The 19,727-nt window shown below is 38.6% G+C and overlaps 2 protein-coding genes across 2 annotated transcripts in view; one reads left to right on the plus strand and one right to left on the minus strand.

Moving 5' to 3' along the window:
- Mfsd6 (major facilitator superfamily domain containing 6) overlaps positions 1 to 8,401 on the plus strand; it is a 72,150-nt gene extending 63,749 nt beyond the window's left edge. The window contains exon 8 of the mRNA XM_013029593.1: positions 8,310 to 8,401. Within this exon, the coding sequence (XP_012885047.1) occupies positions 8,310 to 8,353 (44 nt within the window). The 3' untranslated portion in view covers positions 8,354 to 8,401. The remainder of the gene's footprint in view (positions 1 to 8,309) is intronic.
- Nemp2 (nuclear envelope integral membrane protein 2) lies at positions 198 to 19,397 on the minus strand. The gene is made up of 9 exons (XM_013029613.1): positions 19,357 to 19,397; positions 14,529 to 14,644; positions 11,161 to 11,392; positions 10,954 to 11,026; positions 9,453 to 9,546; positions 8,281 to 8,395; positions 5,944 to 6,169; positions 1,950 to 2,126; positions 198 to 1,483 (listed from the first exon to the last, which is right to left on the minus strand). Exons 2-9 carry the CDS (start codon positions 14,568 to 14,570, stop codon positions 1,345 to 1,347), a joined length of 1,098 nt encoding a protein of 365 aa, XP_012885067.1. The 5' UTR covers positions 14,571 to 14,644; positions 19,357 to 19,397; the 3' UTR covers positions 198 to 1,344.
- Positions 19,398 to 19,727: the final 330 nt, after the last annotated feature.

Below are 19,727 nucleotides of genomic sequence, written 5' to 3' on the forward strand. Positions count from 1 at the left end.
CAAGCATGGGGCCCTGGGTTCTATTCCTTAGCACCACATAAGCAAAAAGAAAAAAGCCGGAAGTGGCGCTGTGGCTCAAGTGGTAGAGCGCTAGCCTTGAGCTGAAGAGTTGAGGGATAGCACCCAGGCCCAGAGTTCAGGCCCCACGACTGGCTTCCCCCCACCGCTACTCCCCACCGCCCCCACCCCGCAAAAAAAAAAAGCAACCATGCAATGGCACCAACACCACCTGCTGCAGGTCACTGGATTCACCACCCCAGCCAGGCCTTCGCGCCAGCACTCTTCCTGGACTGGAACCCATGCCTACAACTTTAGCAGTCAGAGTAGTTGGCTACTGAGCATTTGTTTTAAGGAAAAGAAAAACAAAGAAAAAAATAGCCAAACAATTTTTTAAATGAATCACAAAATGCCACAAAAGATTAAATGCCTTCAATATCAATATACACAAAAAGTGTAGCATCCTCTCAATGTCTAATCCTTAAATATGCATAAAAATCTTATCAAAACTTTAAAATATAATCTTGTTTCCCTTTATCACAGTTATCAAATACTGGTTGGCCAATATAAGACATTAAAAAGATGCCAAGAGACCCAAGGCTGTAAGAAAATGGTGCTCCAGCTTTTACATGAGTCATAGGACACACCAGGGCTGGAGTCCTGCCAGTGCTGCCTTCAAACAGCTCTGAGGTCTTGAATAATTTATTTACCATCCCTAAGCTTCAATTCCACCATCACTGGTAATTTCCAAACATGTGTTCCAAAGATCATTAATCTCATAAATAAAGTCTGGTAAAATGAAGTAAAAAAAACCTATAGACTCACAGTACATTAATATCCTTAAAAGCCTTAAAGTCCTGCAACATAATTTAATTTTGTATGACTCTTTGTTGAATTTGTTTACTAACACTTATTAGTATTCTGTACTTTTTGGAAAACATTAGTCCAGCATATACCAGATCGCTCCCACCACTGACAGTGGTGAAATGTATGAATAGTAATGTAGTCTTTCTTAAGAAAGGATTTAGCATTTTGATATGGAGAAGGTACCTGGGTACCTGTTCATGCTTACTTGTCCCTTCAAGAACTTTCCGTTGTTCTTAATTAGTCTACATTCAAGGAGAGTGGCAATAACTATCATTGATTCCAGAAGCCCACCTATAGTACAACTAGTAGCTGAATTTGCCAAAAATAGTAAGTTCTCTTTAATACAGGTTAATTTTCCTTCTAGTATGTGTGTGTGTGTGTGTGTGTGTGTTTTTTGTCCATAGTACATGCTTCTTCCACTGATTATCAGAACTGTAATAAGCTCCTTGCCATTTACCCACTTCCTTGACCAAAGTGAAGTCAACTTGTTGGCAGACTGTCAGTCTGTAGACTAAAGAGCTGCTCTTCCAAGAAGGCACCTCCGAGGCCATACTGTTCTTCATGCAGCCTGATTTCGTCAGGTGTTAAGTGGCTTGCTCCAAGAACAAAGTCTGCAAATCTAATAAAAAAAAAATTACAAAGGTTTATTTGGAAGAAAATTGTGTGCCCTATTTACTCCCTTTAATTAAATTTGCCTTTGTGTCAATAAAGGTCACATTTACATTGTGAATAGAGAGGGAAATGGCTTATGTGATCTTTTTGGAGGTAACGATTTGGGGAAAGGGTAGAGAAGAGGCCAGATTTAAGTACAGTGAGATGTGCCCACTCCTGTTTGCTAATTCCTTCTCCATTTTTATAAATTTAGTTTTATTATTCATTGCTTAATGTCAGTACCTAACAACATACCAATATGACACATCAGATCAATATTTACTTATAGTTTCTACAAAGTCAACACTGAGGGAAAAGAACCTCAGGTAACTTTGACAGTATCTATGTTCCAAGGAAATAGCTTGTTTTACATATGAGGAGTTTCACATTAATGGGAACCCAAGTTGTGGCTGCAGGAGCTGAGCAGGACTTACTTTTTAGGAGCCTGGAGTCGGGAGACAGCCAGCCAGGAAGGAAAGTCAGGACGGCAGCAGGCGTGGCGAAGCTCCTCCAGAGCTCTGTTTGTTTCGGCCTCAGCTTGTTCTCTGTACTCTTCATCAGAGAGATACTTAAATACCAATCGTTCTGATTTAAACCACTGCTTCAATTTCCTAAAACAAGTGGCATTTGGTTGCCAGATTACTGCCCAATTCAATCCTTAGGATTTATGTAAACACATCTCCTAGATAGTGTCAATAATACCATTTAACTTCCTGTGTATAACCCTTATACTGTACTTTCCCATGGTCATTACTATGACTGCAGCATAGCAACATACAGTTTCAGCCTAATGTATGCTTCTCTGTTTATAAGAAATGTTCTAAAGCCTTTGAAAATCAGTTTCTGAGTGGGACATTTTCCACCTCTAATATTTTTTCTTTTGATCGATTGTGGAGCTTGAACTCAAGAAAGCCTGAGGGTCTGTCCCTGAGCCTTTCTGCTCAAAGCTAGCACTGTACTACTCTGAACCACAGCTCCACTATCAGTTTTCTGTTAGCTAATTGGAGATAAGAGTCTCAAGGACTTTTTTGCCCAGGCTGGCTTCTTCAGATTTTCAGATCTCAACCTCCTGAGTAGTTAGGATTACAAGAGTGAGCCACGGGCACTGAGCCCACCTCTGTAATTTTTAGCTACACATTCAGATAATTAAAAGTCTGCACTCTTGTGCTAGGACTGTTGTTTTTCTTAGGTGCAAAGAAAAGCAAGCTTAAAAAATGTTTATTGTAAAGGAGAAGCAGAGGGGTTACAGTTACATTAAGTCAGGTAATGAGTACATTTCCTTTTGAGCAGTGTCACCCCCACCCTCGTTCTCTCCCTGTTTTTCCCCTCCCGACTTTCCTCCCCCCAAAGTTGTATAGTAATTTCCAACATCGTGTCTAGGGGGGTTCACTACTAAATTGGTTCATCCTTTGTCCCACCTTTCTGTGCTTTGCGTTCCCCTCCCCAAATCAGATAAACTTATGTACAAGACAAAGGATACAGAAATCAAAAACAGAAGGGTATAAACCAAAGAAAAAAGGAAAGAAAAAAAAAGAACTCAAAACAGTATTAAAAAAAAACCTCTTTCATTTCTTGGAGTTCATTTCGAGAAACATCATTTTATATCATCTTATGCACAAAGCATTTGTAAGGATATGGAAGGACTTGGAAAAAATTATACTAAGCAAAGTAAGCTATACCCAGAGAAACAAAGGCTACATCGTTTCCCTCATTTGTAGTATCTAGAACGTGCCTATAAATCTACAGGTCAATCCAAAAAGTAAAAGACAAATAATTACACTTGGACATGATTAATTAAGTAACAATCCAAACATTCACATAGTGAGAACAAAGGATGATATTCTTAGGAGAGAATTGAAAGGGCTTAATAGCTACATGCATAAGATCATATAAGACAATGCTAATCAAAATGAACTCCTATGTCCTTTTACAGAGCTCCATTAGGACCCACACTCATCACTTACTCTGTGTAAATCAAGCTGGATTGTGGGGTAGCACTTCCACCTAGTGGTGGCAAATGAGACTATGTTCAAGGAAAACAGAAAAAGTCTTTTATGTACAAAAACATTCATTCTTTCACTGCATGTTGAGAGGCACATGACTGGAATTTTTTCTACCAGGAAAATTATAAATTTCAGAAAATTTAATAATCCAAGAATACCATAGAGTAATAATGATAAAAATGTTTTAAATATTTGTGTAATATTTATCAGTGAGGTTTTTATGTCTTGGTATGGTTTTATATCTAAGCAAAGATTTCCAAAACCTCATTGAAATTTTTTTCTTTTGAACCTTAAATCTGACTGTTGATGAACTGGATTAAGGAACAAGAGATATTATCTCCTTCTTTTATGAGTTTCTAACCAAGTTCAAATGCCTCTTCATGAAACTGTGGACTGGGATCAGCCCTGGCTGTCAGGCTTACTCACTGCATGGTCTTGGGCAATTCCTTGCTATAGCCAGTTTTATTCAACATCCACCAGCTCCCTTTTTAAGCCATCATTTCACTCTAAGTCAGGTCCTCATCAGTCCTTGTGGGATCACAGGTGATAGCTAAGGATAAGTTTCCTGCCACAGGGGCTTCTCCCTCTATCCTCCTAGCTGTGTAGAAAGACACCAGGCCAAATCCCACCAGCCCATGTGTACTTACAATCTCCAGTTTGATGTTTGTTTATTGGATGTATCTTTACTTCAGTTGGATTAGGTGCCAATATTTAAAACTTGTGAGGATTCATACTCTCATGGCAATCCACATCTAGAAAGCCAGAAGATTCTGGCAAGGCAAGACCATATTCCCACCAGGCAACTATCAGCTCAAAATGAGTGGTCATGCCTCCTTTTTCATGTGGATACAGTGCAGAATTTCAGTCCTCAGGATCACTCTGCCTTCCCCCTATCTGGACACATTTGGATTTATAACTTCTGACCAGGCAGTATCAGAAGACTACTGAAATAAGTCCACCGTGTTCAGACCCAGACTAGATTCTCAGGATGGCCTGTGATGCAGCCTAATTCAGCCCAAGCCCACCTATTCATCAAGCTACTTATGGATTTATTCATCCACATTTATTCACTAGACTATTTTGGTTCATTATTTAAGGTCCAGCTCCTCCTAGGATGCTTTCCTAGGATCCTCCTAGGATGCTTTCCTAGACTTTCTTTATATTCCCATAGTCCCCAGGCAAGGTCTGTCTTAAAGCTTAAAAAATGCATAAATCACTGGGCACTGTTGTCTCACATCTGTAATCCTAACTACTCAGAAGACTCAGAGCAGGAAAGTCGATGAGACTCATATCAGCCAAAGGAAAATTGTGGCTCAAGTGGCAGAGTGCTAGCCTTGAGTACAACAACTCAGGGACAGTGCCCAGGCCCTGAGTTCTAGCCCCAGGACAGACACACAGACACACACACACACACACACACACACGCACGTGCACACACACGTGCGCGTGCGCGCATTCCAGGTACTGGTGATTAATGTACAAACTTAGCTACTCAGGAGGCTAAAAACAGGAGAATTGTGGTTAAAGGTCAACCCAGGTAGAAAGGTTCATGAGATCCCTTCTCAACCCATAGCTGGGTGCACTGCTCCATGCCTATCCTCTAGTTTTGTGGGAGGATAAAATTGAGAGGATTGCAGTTTGTAGACAGCCCAGACAGAAATTGGGGAAACTGTCTTAACCAAAGAAGCTTGATACAGTACTGTACGCCTGTCATCATAGGTACAAAAGGAAACCTAAAATAGGCAGATCAAGGTCCAGGCATATTTCTGGGCAGGAAGTAAGACCCAATCTCAAAACTAACTAGCACCAAAAGGAGCTACAGGTATGGCTCAGCAGTACAGTACCTTCCTAATAAGCATGAAGTTCTGAGTTCAAGCCCCAGTAAAGAGATATAGAAATAAGTGTCTCTGCAGGTAGACCTCAAAAGCAGGGATTATCTCCCTGTGTACCTGACACAAAAACCGATACTCAGACCTTGTGGCTGAGGAGAGACAAAACAATGTTACCTTATCTTTCTTTCTACACTTAGGAAATGCATAGTCTTAAAAGAAAATCCTTAATAATGGACTGCAATTTGCAATTATTTATGATCCTCTCTTCTGCCCCAACTGTTATAAGCACAGTTTTTGTCTTTAAGGAAATGAAGACTGAAATAAATTTTTTAGGTAAGCTGAGCCCAAGACATTTCACCACTGATTTTAGTGAATTCTGAGTGAGTTCTAAGTACCAAGCAATTGGTGGCACAACTCAGAAGACAGTGGGATCAGATGCTTAGATGTTTAATCTTCAGAGTTCTTACAGTGGTATCTCCAGATTAAATGTATTTAATTATGATATTAAATAGTGCTCAAAAATTTCTCCCAACACAAGAAGCCAAACCAGGGCATAAAATGCCAAATTCAGTAGTAACAAAAAAGATACACACCGTCTCATATAACTGAATGCTTTCAGTGGGTAGCACAGGCACTGGGAAGACAGGAGGAAGACCATAACTGCATAAGCACACTGAGGCATGGCCATCCCAGCATAGATGAGAACCAGGGAGAGAAGCCATAGTGTCCATGTCAGCAGACTTCTGCTCTTGTCATCAACAAGGGGCCCATGTTTGTAACATGCAGTAAAGCTGAAAAATCCAACTACCAAAATGTAGCCTGGAAAAGCACAAGGTATAATAATGTAAATTTGAACTTGAAAAGTTATGGGCAAAATCTATGAGAGCCTTGACTTAAAGGTAAAATCTATCAAACAACCTTAGTTTGTTTTGTTTGGTTTGGTTTGGTGCTGTCCCAATGAAGTAAAGTTGAAAAACAGCATATATAGAGCTGGTAATTTCTCCTGTAGGAGACACTTGAATGGCTTTTGTAACAAGTTAGGATATGTAATAATTATTAGGATGACACTTAAGCATGTCTGGTTGTAGTCAAATGTCTAAAACAGGTATATGTTACCATGGTTGCTTGTTTTCTGGTCACAAAAGGGAAATCTTGTTTCAACAGTGGTGGAACTGATCAGATGAACATCTTCTTAATCTAATCCAAAGATCAGCCCATCATTACTAATGGGGTGACCATGTAATATTATGTCTCAGCTGGCATCCAATGTGAAATACACGTTGCCTCTAAGTGCATTCTAATGCCTCTAACATAATCATGAAAAGTGATTTGCATCTAAGAAATTCTTGAGATCTAATTTCCTGTTTACAGGAAATATGGCAGTGAGAGGAACAAGTTAAATTATGCTACACAGGAGTCATCAGACAAATCCAGAATGCAACCAGTTTATAGGACAATTAGTTCACTCTCCTCCTCATACCAATGTGATTAAAAAAAAAAAAAGGAACTGTTAAGGATTAAAGGAGATTTGCAGAACATAACTGATACAAAATGTGGTTCCACACTATATCCTTGTTTATATACATCAGCCATTAAAGACAACTGGAAAAAATTTAAGATGGCCTGTTTAAAATGATTTCATGTAATTATTAATTTAAAAAATTTAAGGGACTGGGAAGGTGGCTCAGTGATAGAGCACTTGCCTTGCATGCATGAGGCCCTGGGTTCAATTCCTTAGCACCACATGAGCAAAAAGAAAAAAGCCTGAAGTGGTGCTGTGGCTCAAGTGGTAGCGCGCTAGCCTTGAGCTGAAGAGCTGAGGGACAGCGCCCAGGCCCAGAGTTCACAACCAGACCCCCCCCCAAAAAAAATGTAATAGCGGGGCTGAGCCTATGGCTTAGTGGTAAGCACATGCTTAGCATACTTGAATCTAGGTTCATTCAGCCTCCAGCATCAAAGAATAAAATGAAAGTTAGTTGATCACATAGAAATATGCTATTGATGAATAGGTAAATATTTAGGGAAACGTGATTTTAATTTACTCTAAAATACTTTAACAGAAAAAAGAAAAATGATCTAAAACAAAATTTTCAAGTACAACAAAAATATAATTGCTTTTATTTTAGAAGTGTTATACAAGAGACTTGGTACTAACGGTTCTCTCAGCATCCATTATTTCCTAAGAAAAACAAGCAAAAAGGACTTTTTTTGTAGCCTAAAATGAGGTAATTTTTTTAGCCTGTTTCTGAAAAGTTGTTTTCATTGGTCATTTATATTTATAATGTCTTATCTTTCATGCTTAAAGTATCAAGAAAAAGAAAATAAGGAGTCACGTATAAGTTTTTAAAAAAACGGTTACAGCTGGGCACTGATAGTTCATACCTGTAATCCTAGCTACTCAATAGAGTGAGATCTGAGGATCGCAGTTTGAAGCCAGCCCCTGCAGGAAAGTCCCTGTATCTCCAATTAACCATCAGAAAGCTGGAAATGGAGTTGTACTCGAGTGGTAGAACACTAGCCTTGAGCCAAACCCCAGGACCAACACACACACACACACACACACACACACACGCATGCGCGCGCACACACACACACACACACACACTCTATTACAAGTTAAATGTAATTAGAACTTAACCAACTTCAGAAGTACATTCAGTCAAATGGGAGAAATCTGTTATTTCTGCTTTTTTTGATCACTGGATTAGAAAACTAAGATTATTGGGAAACAGTTTAAAATAAGATCTAAATGAAATGAAACCACCAATTATGGGAATAAAATAAAAAATATATTATTTTTAATAGCACGAGAACCTTAATTTAAAATAAAAATCTAGATGCTGGAAAGGCATGTCAAAAAGTCTCTCTAGTTTTACTTTAATTTAAAGCTTCACCAATAACAGAATGTGTTTTTTAAGACATTTACCTACCTAATAGATATATTCTGTGTTCATACCAGAGCCACTTCAGATCTTCCATCAACTGGCATACAAAATAAACTGAAGCAAACCAACAAGCAACCATTAGAGCCCCAAAGGTGCTATACTGTGTATGGAAGAAAATAAATGACACAATTTTTTTTTGGTTCATTTACTCTCATAAAAATAGAAGCAAACAAATAAACCCTTTGTATTAGAAACTTCTATCTCAAACTGAAGTCAACTTAAGAATCCTTCTGGAGGTTTGCTGTTCAGAGCATGGCCCACAAAACAGAAAGATCAGTATCATACAGAAGCTCACCGGAAATGTAAGCCTCTACTAAACCAGAATTTTAAGAATTTTAACAAGAGACCGTAGGTGGCTAGCAGGCACAGGAAAGGAGGAGAAGCACTATTAAGAAAAAAGCTATCTCAAAATAAGGCTGATGTTTCAAACTTTAATTGGTGATTGTAACATTACCACTATGAATTCATACTTATTTATTCTCAACTAAATTCAGAATATTACTAACGGTGTATTGGCGAACAGGAGAAATCCCCAGAGGTAGCAATGCAGTTTTTCAATGCCCTGAAGGTTCAGCAACATTAGTTTTCTAGTTCTGCCCAGATAAGTTTTCACTCAATATAGAATCAGTCTCTTCACTCATTTAAAAAAAAAAAAAAAAGCTGGACACTGGTGGCTCACACCTGTAATCTTAGATACTCAGGAGGCTGAGATCTGAGGATCGCTGTTCAAAGCCAGCCCAGGCAGGAACATCCATGAGACTTTTATCTCCAATTAACCACTAGAAAACTAGAAGTTGCACTGTGGCTCAATGGTAAGTGCTAGCCTTGAGCCGAAGAGCTCAGGAACAGCGCCCAGGACCAGAGTTCAAGCGCCATGACCAACAAAAAACCAAAAAAACACAAACCTCATACTACCTCAAACATATAAAGATCTCAAAAAACAGTCATCAAACCTTAATACGTAGTAGGTAAGCCTAATCATTACCAATAAACATAAAATGGACTCCCCAGAAAGGAATACATTTTGAAGTTAGTTTATACAGAGGAACAATTTGAGTTAGGAACTATCATAACATGAATTAACTTGGTAAGTTTTTCCTATCTATGACATTTTGGTTCCCTTTTTTTAAAAGCTCAACTGCACATAGTATTCCTACCTTAGGAATATATTGTCTCATCAACAGCAGGACAAAGATTAATGTCATTAGAACACCTAGCATGGTCCCTGAAGAGTAATAGAAAACAGGGCTTCTGTCAAAACAAGCAGATAAAAGCCATTTAAAATCAATCAACATGTTTACTATGAAAAACATGTTTAACACAGCAACAATAGTTATAAGGTATAACAAGAATGAAAAACTCAGAAGGCAAGTCTAATTACATTCTACCTTCCTTTCTACCTTCCTTTCTTTCTTTCTTTTTCTTCCTTCTTTCTCTCTCCCTCTCTCTCTTCTTTCTTTCTTGCTTTCTTTCTTTCTTTCCTTCTTTCTATCTTTCTTTTTTTCTTTGTACCTATCATGGGGCTTGAACTCAGAGCCTGAGCACTGGCCTTGAGCTTTTTCACTCAAAGCTAGCATTCTACCTCATAAGCCACCACTCTACTTCTGGCTTATTTTTCTGGTTAATTGAAGATAAGAGCCTCACAGACTTTCCTAACAGGCTGGCTTTGAACTATGATCCTCAGATCTCAGTCTCCTGAGTAGCTAGGATTAGAAGCATAAGCCATTGGCGCCCAGCACATCCTCTGTTCTTAAAATTGAAATTAGTATTTGGAAATTTATGGCAAAAAGCTTGGTACTAACTCAAAACAGAATGTCTGAGTTATCTTTAATATTGAGAATATGATTCAACAGTAATAACCAGGCATTATCGTGTATTTCCATGCATTCACAGTTATCCATGTCTAAGTTTATATAGAGAAAACCAAGAAGTTAAAGACTAAGAAGTTAAAAGACCTGTCCAAGAGAACATCTGGAGGATTCAGGATTACAGATCAGCTCCTCAAGAGTCCAATCTTAACCCTTCCCATGTACTTACTATCCAGTTTATATTTCTGAATGATATTGAACATACTTGACTATTCTCTAAGAAAAAGTTCAAAAATAAACAAGGTTAGGGATGGCTCATGAATGTTGGGTTCTAGCTAACAGAGCAAGAAGTAAAACACTGGAAAGTGTTTTCATTAAAGAAACTAGAAGAAACGAAATATCAAAATAGTGTTCTTATGCAAGAGGTAGATATTTGTTATATTCAACCTTCTATATCAGTCATAAATCTAGGAAATAGATCTAATAGAGAGAGCAAGCTCATAAAACCTGAGCTGAATTATGGCCCCGAGAAAAACTAGTTGTGAAATGATGGATAAGAATTTTCTCATTGATAAAATAAAAGCAGCAATATAGAGCTCACATAGTTATGAGGTCTAATAAAAATGTTAATACATAAAATAATGTATGCAAAAGCACTTTGTACCATTTGTATATACAAGTAACTGTTCTATCCATCAAGACCTTTCAAATATTACCTTCAGACCTGTCATTTGCAAAACCTAAATAAGAACTACAAATGCCAAGTAGTAGGAAATATTTACCTTAGAGTCAAAAACAACCCAAATACCTTTCAAATAACAATATCAAGACTGTAAAAATGAATACTTACTGACTCAAGGTCTCTGCATAAAAGAAAAGGAAAATGCCTGCCACAAACACAAGGAAGAGTTTGAAATCTACAACTGGAAGAAAAACAAAAGACACACACACAATGAACATTTTGTGTCAATGTACTGCTGCTGAAAGAAAAGACATATCCACTTATTGAATGTGATTGCAGAAAAACTGAATTCAGAAAGAATAAAAATAAACTTACTATTTCGATTCATGCTTATTGTATAAACGAGTATCTTCCTGACAGGCTTTACTGAGAAACACACAGTCTCCCCATATGGACTGATGACTATAGTTAATTCTTTAGACTCCTTTGGTGCCCAAAAGTTATGAATCACACATTTGATAAAAGATACAACGGTATCTGGATACTGGCAATTATGACTGCCTGTGATATATTCAATACTGAGCATGCTTGAGCTGTTAATTGTCACCTACAAAACAAGAACAAATAAATCCATAAGCACAGAAGTAAAATGCTTCTCATAAACCTAAGAAGAACAAGGAGAGCCCAAAACTGGATTAAGGAAAGAATATGTAGATGCACATGACTGGTTTCTGGTCCCAAGGTGGACCTTTCATACCTGCATTTAGTCTAAGCACATGCTGGAACACAGACATGTTGAAAGTGGACATTTCTGACAGGAGTTGTGGTTGACTTAACTTATCTTCCAGCAAGCCATTGTGGCCAAGAGGCATACAGAAAATGGATCAGATAGAAAGAAAACTATCTGGCCATAAAGATAAGAGAAATAGCGTCTCTATCTCTACCCTCTTCTTCAGTGCTTAAAAAAAACCACTTCAGCAGAGCTCTAGTGGCTCATGCCTATAATCCTAGCTACTTGAGAGGCAGAGAGTAAGAGGGTTGCAGTTCAGGCCAGCCTGGGTAGAAAAGTTTGTGGAGCCATTCTTAATCCACAGCTGGGTGCAGTGGCACACACTGTCATCCTACATTCCATGGAAAACTGAGGTTAGGAGGATGATAGTATCCGATCAGTTCAGACAGAAAAGTGTGGAGACAGACACTGGCAGACTGTAGTTCACAAGTGAGTTCTATTCTAAAAATAACCAGTGAAAAACAGGGCTAGAGGCTACTCTGCAGCCATCAGGTCAAACTAGCAAGTACAGGTCCCTAAGTTCAAATCCTGAGTACCACAAAAAAAAAAAGAAAAAGAAAAGTAAAAAGAAAAAGCACTTCCTTCCTCCGGATCAACTGAGCATGTATACTTCCAGCTCTTCTTATTATGTCCACTGAAGAAGGATCAGAACACAACCTCAGATCCTAGTTACCTTTTTCTTTAAAATCAAGTTGGCTTCCATTATTTCCTCATAATAGTAAAAACAATGCAGTCCTTTTCTCCTCTCTATCTAAATTCTCTGTCTCTTGATTTTCAGCTCTCCACATATAAAAATGCATTGCTGCTTATTTTCTGCAAGAAGGAACATAGGAAAGACACCAGAAACTATGATTTCTTGCCTATAGGAGTTGGAATAAATAGAAGAAATGAGGATGTGTGGGATTTCTCTGAAAATATGTCTGTTTGTTTTGTTTTGTCAGTCACGGGGTTTGAACTCAGGGCCTGGACACCGTCCCTGAGCTTTTTAACTCAAGGCTAGTGCTCTTACCACTTTGACCAATAGCACCACTTCTGATTTTCCAGTGGTTAATTGGAGAGAAGAGTCACATGGACTTTCCCACAGGGGCTGGCTTCGAGTTGTGATCCTGAGATCTCAGCCTCCTGAGTATCCAGGTTTACAGGCATGAGCCACCGGGCACCCAGCTTCTCCGAGAATACTTCTGTGGAGGGTTTTTATTTTATTATTTTCCAGTCATGGGGCTTGAACTTGGGGCTTGGGTGTTGTCGCTGAGCTCTTCTGCTCAAGGCTAGTCCTCTGTCACCTTGAATCACAGTACTATTTCCAGTTTTCTGGTGGTTAATTGGAGATAAGAGTCTCACAGACTTCTGCCTGGGCTGGTTTCCAACCCCAGCCCTCAGACCTCAGCCTCTTGAGTAGCTAGGATTACAGATGTGAGCCACCAGTGCCCAGTTTATGGAGAGTTTTAACTTGTAAGGTATTCTAATTTTTATATATTTAAAAATATTGAAATCAACCATGATGTTAATAAAAATTTGAAATGAATACAAATAAAAATAACTATGTGCACGTGGCTCACATCTGTAGTTCTAGCTACTTAGGAAGGAGACTGAGATCTAAGGATCACAGTTCAAAGTCAACCCAGGCAGGAAAAGTTCCAGAGACTCATCTCCAATTAAACACCAAAAAGCCAGAAGTGGAGCTGTGGCTCAAGTAGTAGAGTGCTAGCCTTGAGCATAAAAGCTCAGGGACAGCACCCAGACCCTAAATTCAAAGCCCGAGGACCAGCACAAAAAACAAACTATACTTTTAGTGAATAGTATAGCCATATGGACAGGGTAGGTAAGAATGATTAGCCCAAGTAATTTTTTCCCACAATATTAAAATTACATCCTTGACCAACAGATAAAACATTGTAAATAAATATTGAATTCCTACTACTGTTTCTTTTAGCAGAACTCATGACTTTGAACTAAGAGATAGAAACAGATGTATATGCAGGAGGATGAATGTTCATATATATAACAGTGGTATCTTAATTGTAATAAACAACTAATATTTAATGCTCCACAAATGAAATGTATTGCAAGGTTGGGTCAGGAAAACACAACATAAGCATGCAACATCTTTTTGTTAGAAAATAAAGAAGCAATAAAAAATGATAGTCATGAGTTAAAGGAACTACCTCAAAGGAATTCTTCTGTCCAAATTTAGGAGACTATGAGTTTCAAAATACCTAATGAAAATCCACAAAATAATCTGGCAATTCATGAAACTGTTAATTAGTTAGTAGGAGGAAAAAACTCTTCTGTATGGTGAAATGCCAATATTTGTAAAAGAATAATGGAATTAGAATATTAGCTGAATCAGGCAAACAATACCAATGAATGATACAACTAGGGAGTTTAAGTTTGATGAGGAACAGAGTATCTACAAATTATCGCCTCAAATTATCTCCTCAAACTACTTACCCATTAATGAAATTAGTCATTTTAAAGTAGGAGGACCTGCCAGATACCACACCTTAATCAAGTGATTAAAGAGGTCTATGGTATTGGAAAGGGTACATATAAGTGTCATGTGCTTCCTGGTATAATGTTCAAGCTATACCCTTAATCTAGAATATTCTTTCCCTGGGTTCAGTCTTCAGTATCTCACTGTATTAAAATCTTTCTTAAATGTCATCTTCTCTCACTAAGAACGATTCTGATTGCTCTTTTTAATGCTCTATCCTGCCACGAAGAAGACACACTGATTACATGTTAGTTTTGAATGGTCTGAGAAGGGGTAGAGAAACATATGGAGGAGTTAATGTCCCCCTCCCACATCACCATCCATGGGTCACCATGTGTGACCCTCATGACAGCTTTCATCCTGACACTCAGCTATTTGTCCATACAAAATGTTCTTTTTATTTTCAAAATGCATTTTCATTCCCTGTCCTTCAGACATGATTTAAAATTGGGCCCTTACCTGTACTGTTGACCACATATATGTCCACTTCATTTGGGACATTTGATTGTAGCAGTAACAGTCTGACTCTGAAGCTATAATTTTATCTGTTTCCTTCAAAGCTTTACATCTTGGAACTAAGATAAAAAAGAAATGGTTTTCTAAATATTTCATTGCCAGAATCTTTTTTAAAAATTTACTCAGAGAAATAATTTAATATTTCAAAATCAATAAATTCCAATTACAGCCCTATAGTCTTTTCAACCTACAAAGATACATACAGAAAGTATCAAATCAGTTTCAATACTTCTATGACACATGAAGGGTATGCTATGGGCATAGAGAAAAGCTTGTTTTCAATTCTGAAGTAGAGGGCAGAAATTAAAGGCAGATTCCCAGAAAAGATGAAATACGGGTATAGAGGACTGATGGAATCAGTTGGAGGCAATAAGAATTGGGTTGAGGGGACAGAAAATGAGTCAGATTACAGGAGGAATTCTTTTAGGGGTAAGTGAAATGGATGGGGGTCCAGCAACAGAACAGCACTCACAGCTATAGAAGCAAGCGGTGGTTACTATGCCAGAAGAACACAGATTTCATCCTGAAAGCACAGCACTGAAGGACTTCAGGTAAGTTTCAAAATCTTAACAGGAAACTGTGGACACTAAAAAGAGCTTAATTGAAGACTTCAGTAAGGAGGTGGACAGAATTAAGGCACCAATTATGAGGCTTTGTGATATTCCCAGGCACCCACATCAGCAGGAAGCTTGTATCACTTCTAGCCTGAAACGACAAGGGAAGGACCCCAGATTACTGAACTATGAGCTGAAGAAGGAGAAAGCATAGATTCAAGAACTCAACAGGCTTTGAAGGAGAATGGGATGCTGTGAAGGTTTGGGTAAGTGGAGAGATCATGAGGCCTTTCACCTGGGTGGGAAGAAGTTTGTGAAAGAACAGGGGATGAGTTCCATTTTCATATATGCATTCCCTTTCCTCTTGTGGAACCTAAATTCCTGTCTAATCCGGATACAATGAAATCTCCTGGTGGCAGATGTAGGCAGACTCAAATGTATCACAACAATCCCCACATAATGTATCCCATTGTAATGATCATCATTCATTTGGGTGGAAGGGAATAATACCTGAAAAGGGAAAGCTATTTTCACTTGAGGATAAAATACATCCCCACAGTGGGTGGGGGTGGGGGGTGGGAGGGGGGCGGGTGCTATCCTGACTATGGCAAGGCAGTCTCTAAGAGCACCCCTTTCCTTAACTCCTCAGTTGTAGTCCTCAGTCCTCAGGAGGCCCTTTGGTCCTTCCAGCACACCTGACTTCTGGAGAAGAGTATACTTCTGGACATTGTCCCCAAAGTTCAAAACAGGATTACCTGAACCAGTAACATACAGTCACTTTAAATGCAACTCAATTTATAAATATTATACTAATCTTAGAACTACAATAGTCCCTCTTTTCATCTGCAGTTTCATTCTCCATGGTTTGAGTTACCTGTAGTCAACCACAGTCTACCATAGGACAAAAATATTAAAAATGAAATTTCAAAGCAGACAATTCATAAATTTTAAGTAACTTCAACTGCAGTATACTGTTAAAATTGTCCTATTTTTATTATTAGTTATTGTTTATCTCTGTGCCTACTTTATAATTTAAACTCCATCGCAAGTACGTATACATAGAAATAAAGCGTAACACATATAATATGGGGTTCAGATATACTGTTGTGCCAGGCATTACAGAGGGTCTTGGAAAGCATTCCCCACAGAAAAGGGGGCACTACTGCACATATGGTTAAAAAGGACATCTGTACCACCTATGTAATAAGTTAAATCTGAAATTACTCCTTTATATGTCTAATTATATATTAAAGTTTAAAAGTTTAGTCATGCATATGGTAAAAATATGCAGTCAAAACTTTTGAAAAGTGCAGGTATTACTTAAACCTACTTATAGAACAGTCTAAAAATGAAAAACACAAACACTTCTCAAATCTTAACAGTTCTTAAATCACCTTCCATAAAAATTATTTCCTCAGTGTTCCTCCTGAAAATGTAACTTCCTATGGTTCTCTTATAAAAAAAATACCCTCAAAACTGTAATAGAATATAAGCACTTATTAAATCATGCTGCCATTTTCTTTGGACTATAACTATGTTTCTTTTGAGAAAAGGAAAGAAGAAAATCAGGAAAAACAAAAATCATAAAGCCAATAGACCTTCACTTATGAAACCCAGTGGTTTCAGATGCAGTTAGAATTTTTGTTGGTAATTTTGATGGGTTATTTTCAAAGATGTTAGTTACAGAAGTAACTCCTCTATTGTATAACCCCAGTTTGTCTTGCTTTTAACCTGAATATAAATCCTGATTTTTATTCCTCCAAGAACATGGGAATGAAACTAAAATTAGCACATCCTAATGTACCTTTAGGTCTGATTTTAATGCCTATACTGATTTTCCTTTGCCACAGAGGAATTTAAAAGCTGCAAATATGAAATGAGTTGTTGGCTGTATTCTAAGCCTGGGAAGCCATTTCTGTAACATGAACTTCATTGCAGGGAAAAAAAGAAATATTTCTAGGGACCTCACTCACTGGTTACAAATTACAAGTGATACTTGACTTGAAATTACTCTTGCTCTCAGGCAGACAACTACCTGTGTCTCTTGTGCCAACTGCCTTTGACTTTCCTCCAAATAAGTTGCAGAGAGCTGGCCTCAGTCTGAATGTTCTCCATTCCATAGGAGGGTGTGTGTGAGTCCAAGACAGAATTGCAGAATAGTATGGGTTCTTAAGTGTCACTTAATCCAAGCTTTTCATGTCACAGAAGGGCTCCAGGTAAAACAAACTGAATAAAACTGAAATGAACACATCCTAATGCACACTCAAGCACAGATTTATCTTATGTCTTGAACAAAATTGAGAACCTTTGCCACAGAGAATGCAAAAATTTGATAAGCATTAGGTTCATTAAAGGAAATCAGAGAGAGGAAAGCCAGACACTAGTTGCTTATGTCTGTTATTCTAGCTTCTAGGGAGAGTAGGAAAGGGAGGTTAGTGAACCAAGACAGCCCAGATAGAAAAGCTGAAAAACTCCTTTCAACCAATAGGTAGACACAGTGTCTTATACCTGTTAGTGTAAAGTATATGGGAAGATTAGATTGGGAGTTTGAGGCCAACCAGGACAAAAAGGCCTATAGCTAAAATGGGAAGCCTAATATAAATTGGACATCCACACACATTAAAAGGGGGTGGGGAGCTGAAGATGCAGGCTCAGTGTTAGGGCACCTGCCTGGCAAGCTCAAGCTCAAGCTCAAGCTCCCCATAGTTCTGGGGAAAGAAAAACCTGAGGAAAATGTTGAAAACTTCAGCAAAAAAGAAAAGAATCTCCATTTTACTCATTCAGAAAATATGGTCTATATAAAGTATGGTTCTGGTTCAAAGTCATACCACCTGGTGGATGAATATAACAGCTGAAACTAGAACCTAAGTTTCTGGTTGTTGGTCCACAGATACTTCTAATTGTGTGGTTGTTGCCATGTCCAATAACCCTCCTCCTTAGACTGATCTATGTTTCATTTTCCTTCAGCAATATATACTTGTTATATTTCTTACAACCTATACTTTTGTTTTCTAATCTGCTAATATGGTATTATAAATAGTTGCTACCCCTATCAGGCTATTAAATGGTCAGACAATGATTGAGACACTTTTAGCTGCCTAATGCCTAGTAAAACACCCAAAACCTATAATCTTAGCTACTTAGAAGGCTAAGAACAGGAGGATAGCAGTTTGAATAGAGTCAGACAGAAAAGATTGAGATTCCTTCTCAACCAACAGCTGGCCTGTCATCCTAAGGCACAAGAAAGATGATACTGAGAGGGCTGTGATTCCAGGCCAGACTTTCGGTAGAAAAGCCTACTTATCAAAACAAGCAGGGCATTATGATACACACCAATTTCTCGGCTATGGTGAGAAACAGAATTGTGGTGTCCAGACATGCAACCTGAGTAGACAGCAAGTGTGAATCTACCTCAAAAATAACCAATGCAGAGGGATGGAGATGTGGCTCAGTGTATAACTCCTGCCTAACAATCTTGAGGCACTGAGTTCAAACCCCAGTACTGTCCAATGAAAACTAGGAGTTTCCCAAGACATAATTTGCAGCAAACAAACTACTTGACTGACCTGAGAGTAGACTTAATGTGGTAGCAACTAAAACTTTCCTATTTAACATCCATTCTCACCTTCATCCTTAGACAAGGACCCAGACTTTGTTGGGAACAGTGTGGGTCCAGCTAAAAGTTCATACTAATGGTTTCCCACGAGAGATGTCCAATGCAATACGTGCAAGTTTGTAGTGAGTGCATCTGTGAAAAGTAGGTGTATGGTGGTCCTGAGGCTTGGACTCAGGGCCAGGGCACCGTCCTTGGGATTTCTTGCTTAAGGCTAGCACTCCATCACTTTAGCTACAACTCCACTTCTGGTATTTTTGTGTTTCATTGGAGATGGTAATCTCAGACTTTCCTAGCCAGGCTAGCTTCAAATTGTGATCCTTAGATCTTGGCCTTCTGAATAGCTAGGATTGCATACATGAGCCATCAACAGCTTGCATTTGGACTGAATGACAAAGTAAACATTAAACTTACAACAAATGACAAGTAATTAGAACTGCATTTTGTGACTTCCCCTTCTGTGTCAAGATCTTGAGAGCACCCCACCAACATACTACAACCCTACCAGTGGATATCAGACATTGTTTCTCACAAAGCAGGCATAGTGCATAAATCACAAATCAACATCTGTATCATTATCTGTATATGACTTGTGACCACTTACCAGGTCACAACAACCGGCCAGGTCCAGGAGATTCTCCATCTCTTTCTACACCTGAAGGATTACCTCCTCTAATCTTCAGTTTAAAGAATAACTGTTGATGTAATAAAGTTTTAGATGCAACCCGAGAAACTATTTACACAACAACAAAAACCTAGACATTCACCCACAGTTAAGACCACAGGAGAGGAGCACAGGGGCACGCTGCCTAGGCGCACGGAATCGGTATTTGGCTAAATGAATTCCAGGAAATGGGAAAACGAGCCAACAATCACACTGCAAGTCTGGAACCTGGGCCGGCTGCGGCAGGGCCTAGTTACGGGACGGGACGGATGAACCGTCTCCTGAGTGTTGGCCGCCACCAGGCTCCGAAC

Source organism: Dipodomys ordii, unplaced genomic scaffold (genome assembly GCF_000151885.1).
Source record: "Dipodomys ordii isolate 6190 unplaced genomic scaffold, Dord_2.0 Scaffold5, whole genome shotgun sequence".
Taxonomy (NCBI): Eukaryota; Metazoa; Chordata; class Mammalia; order Rodentia; family Heteromyidae; genus Dipodomys; species Dipodomys ordii.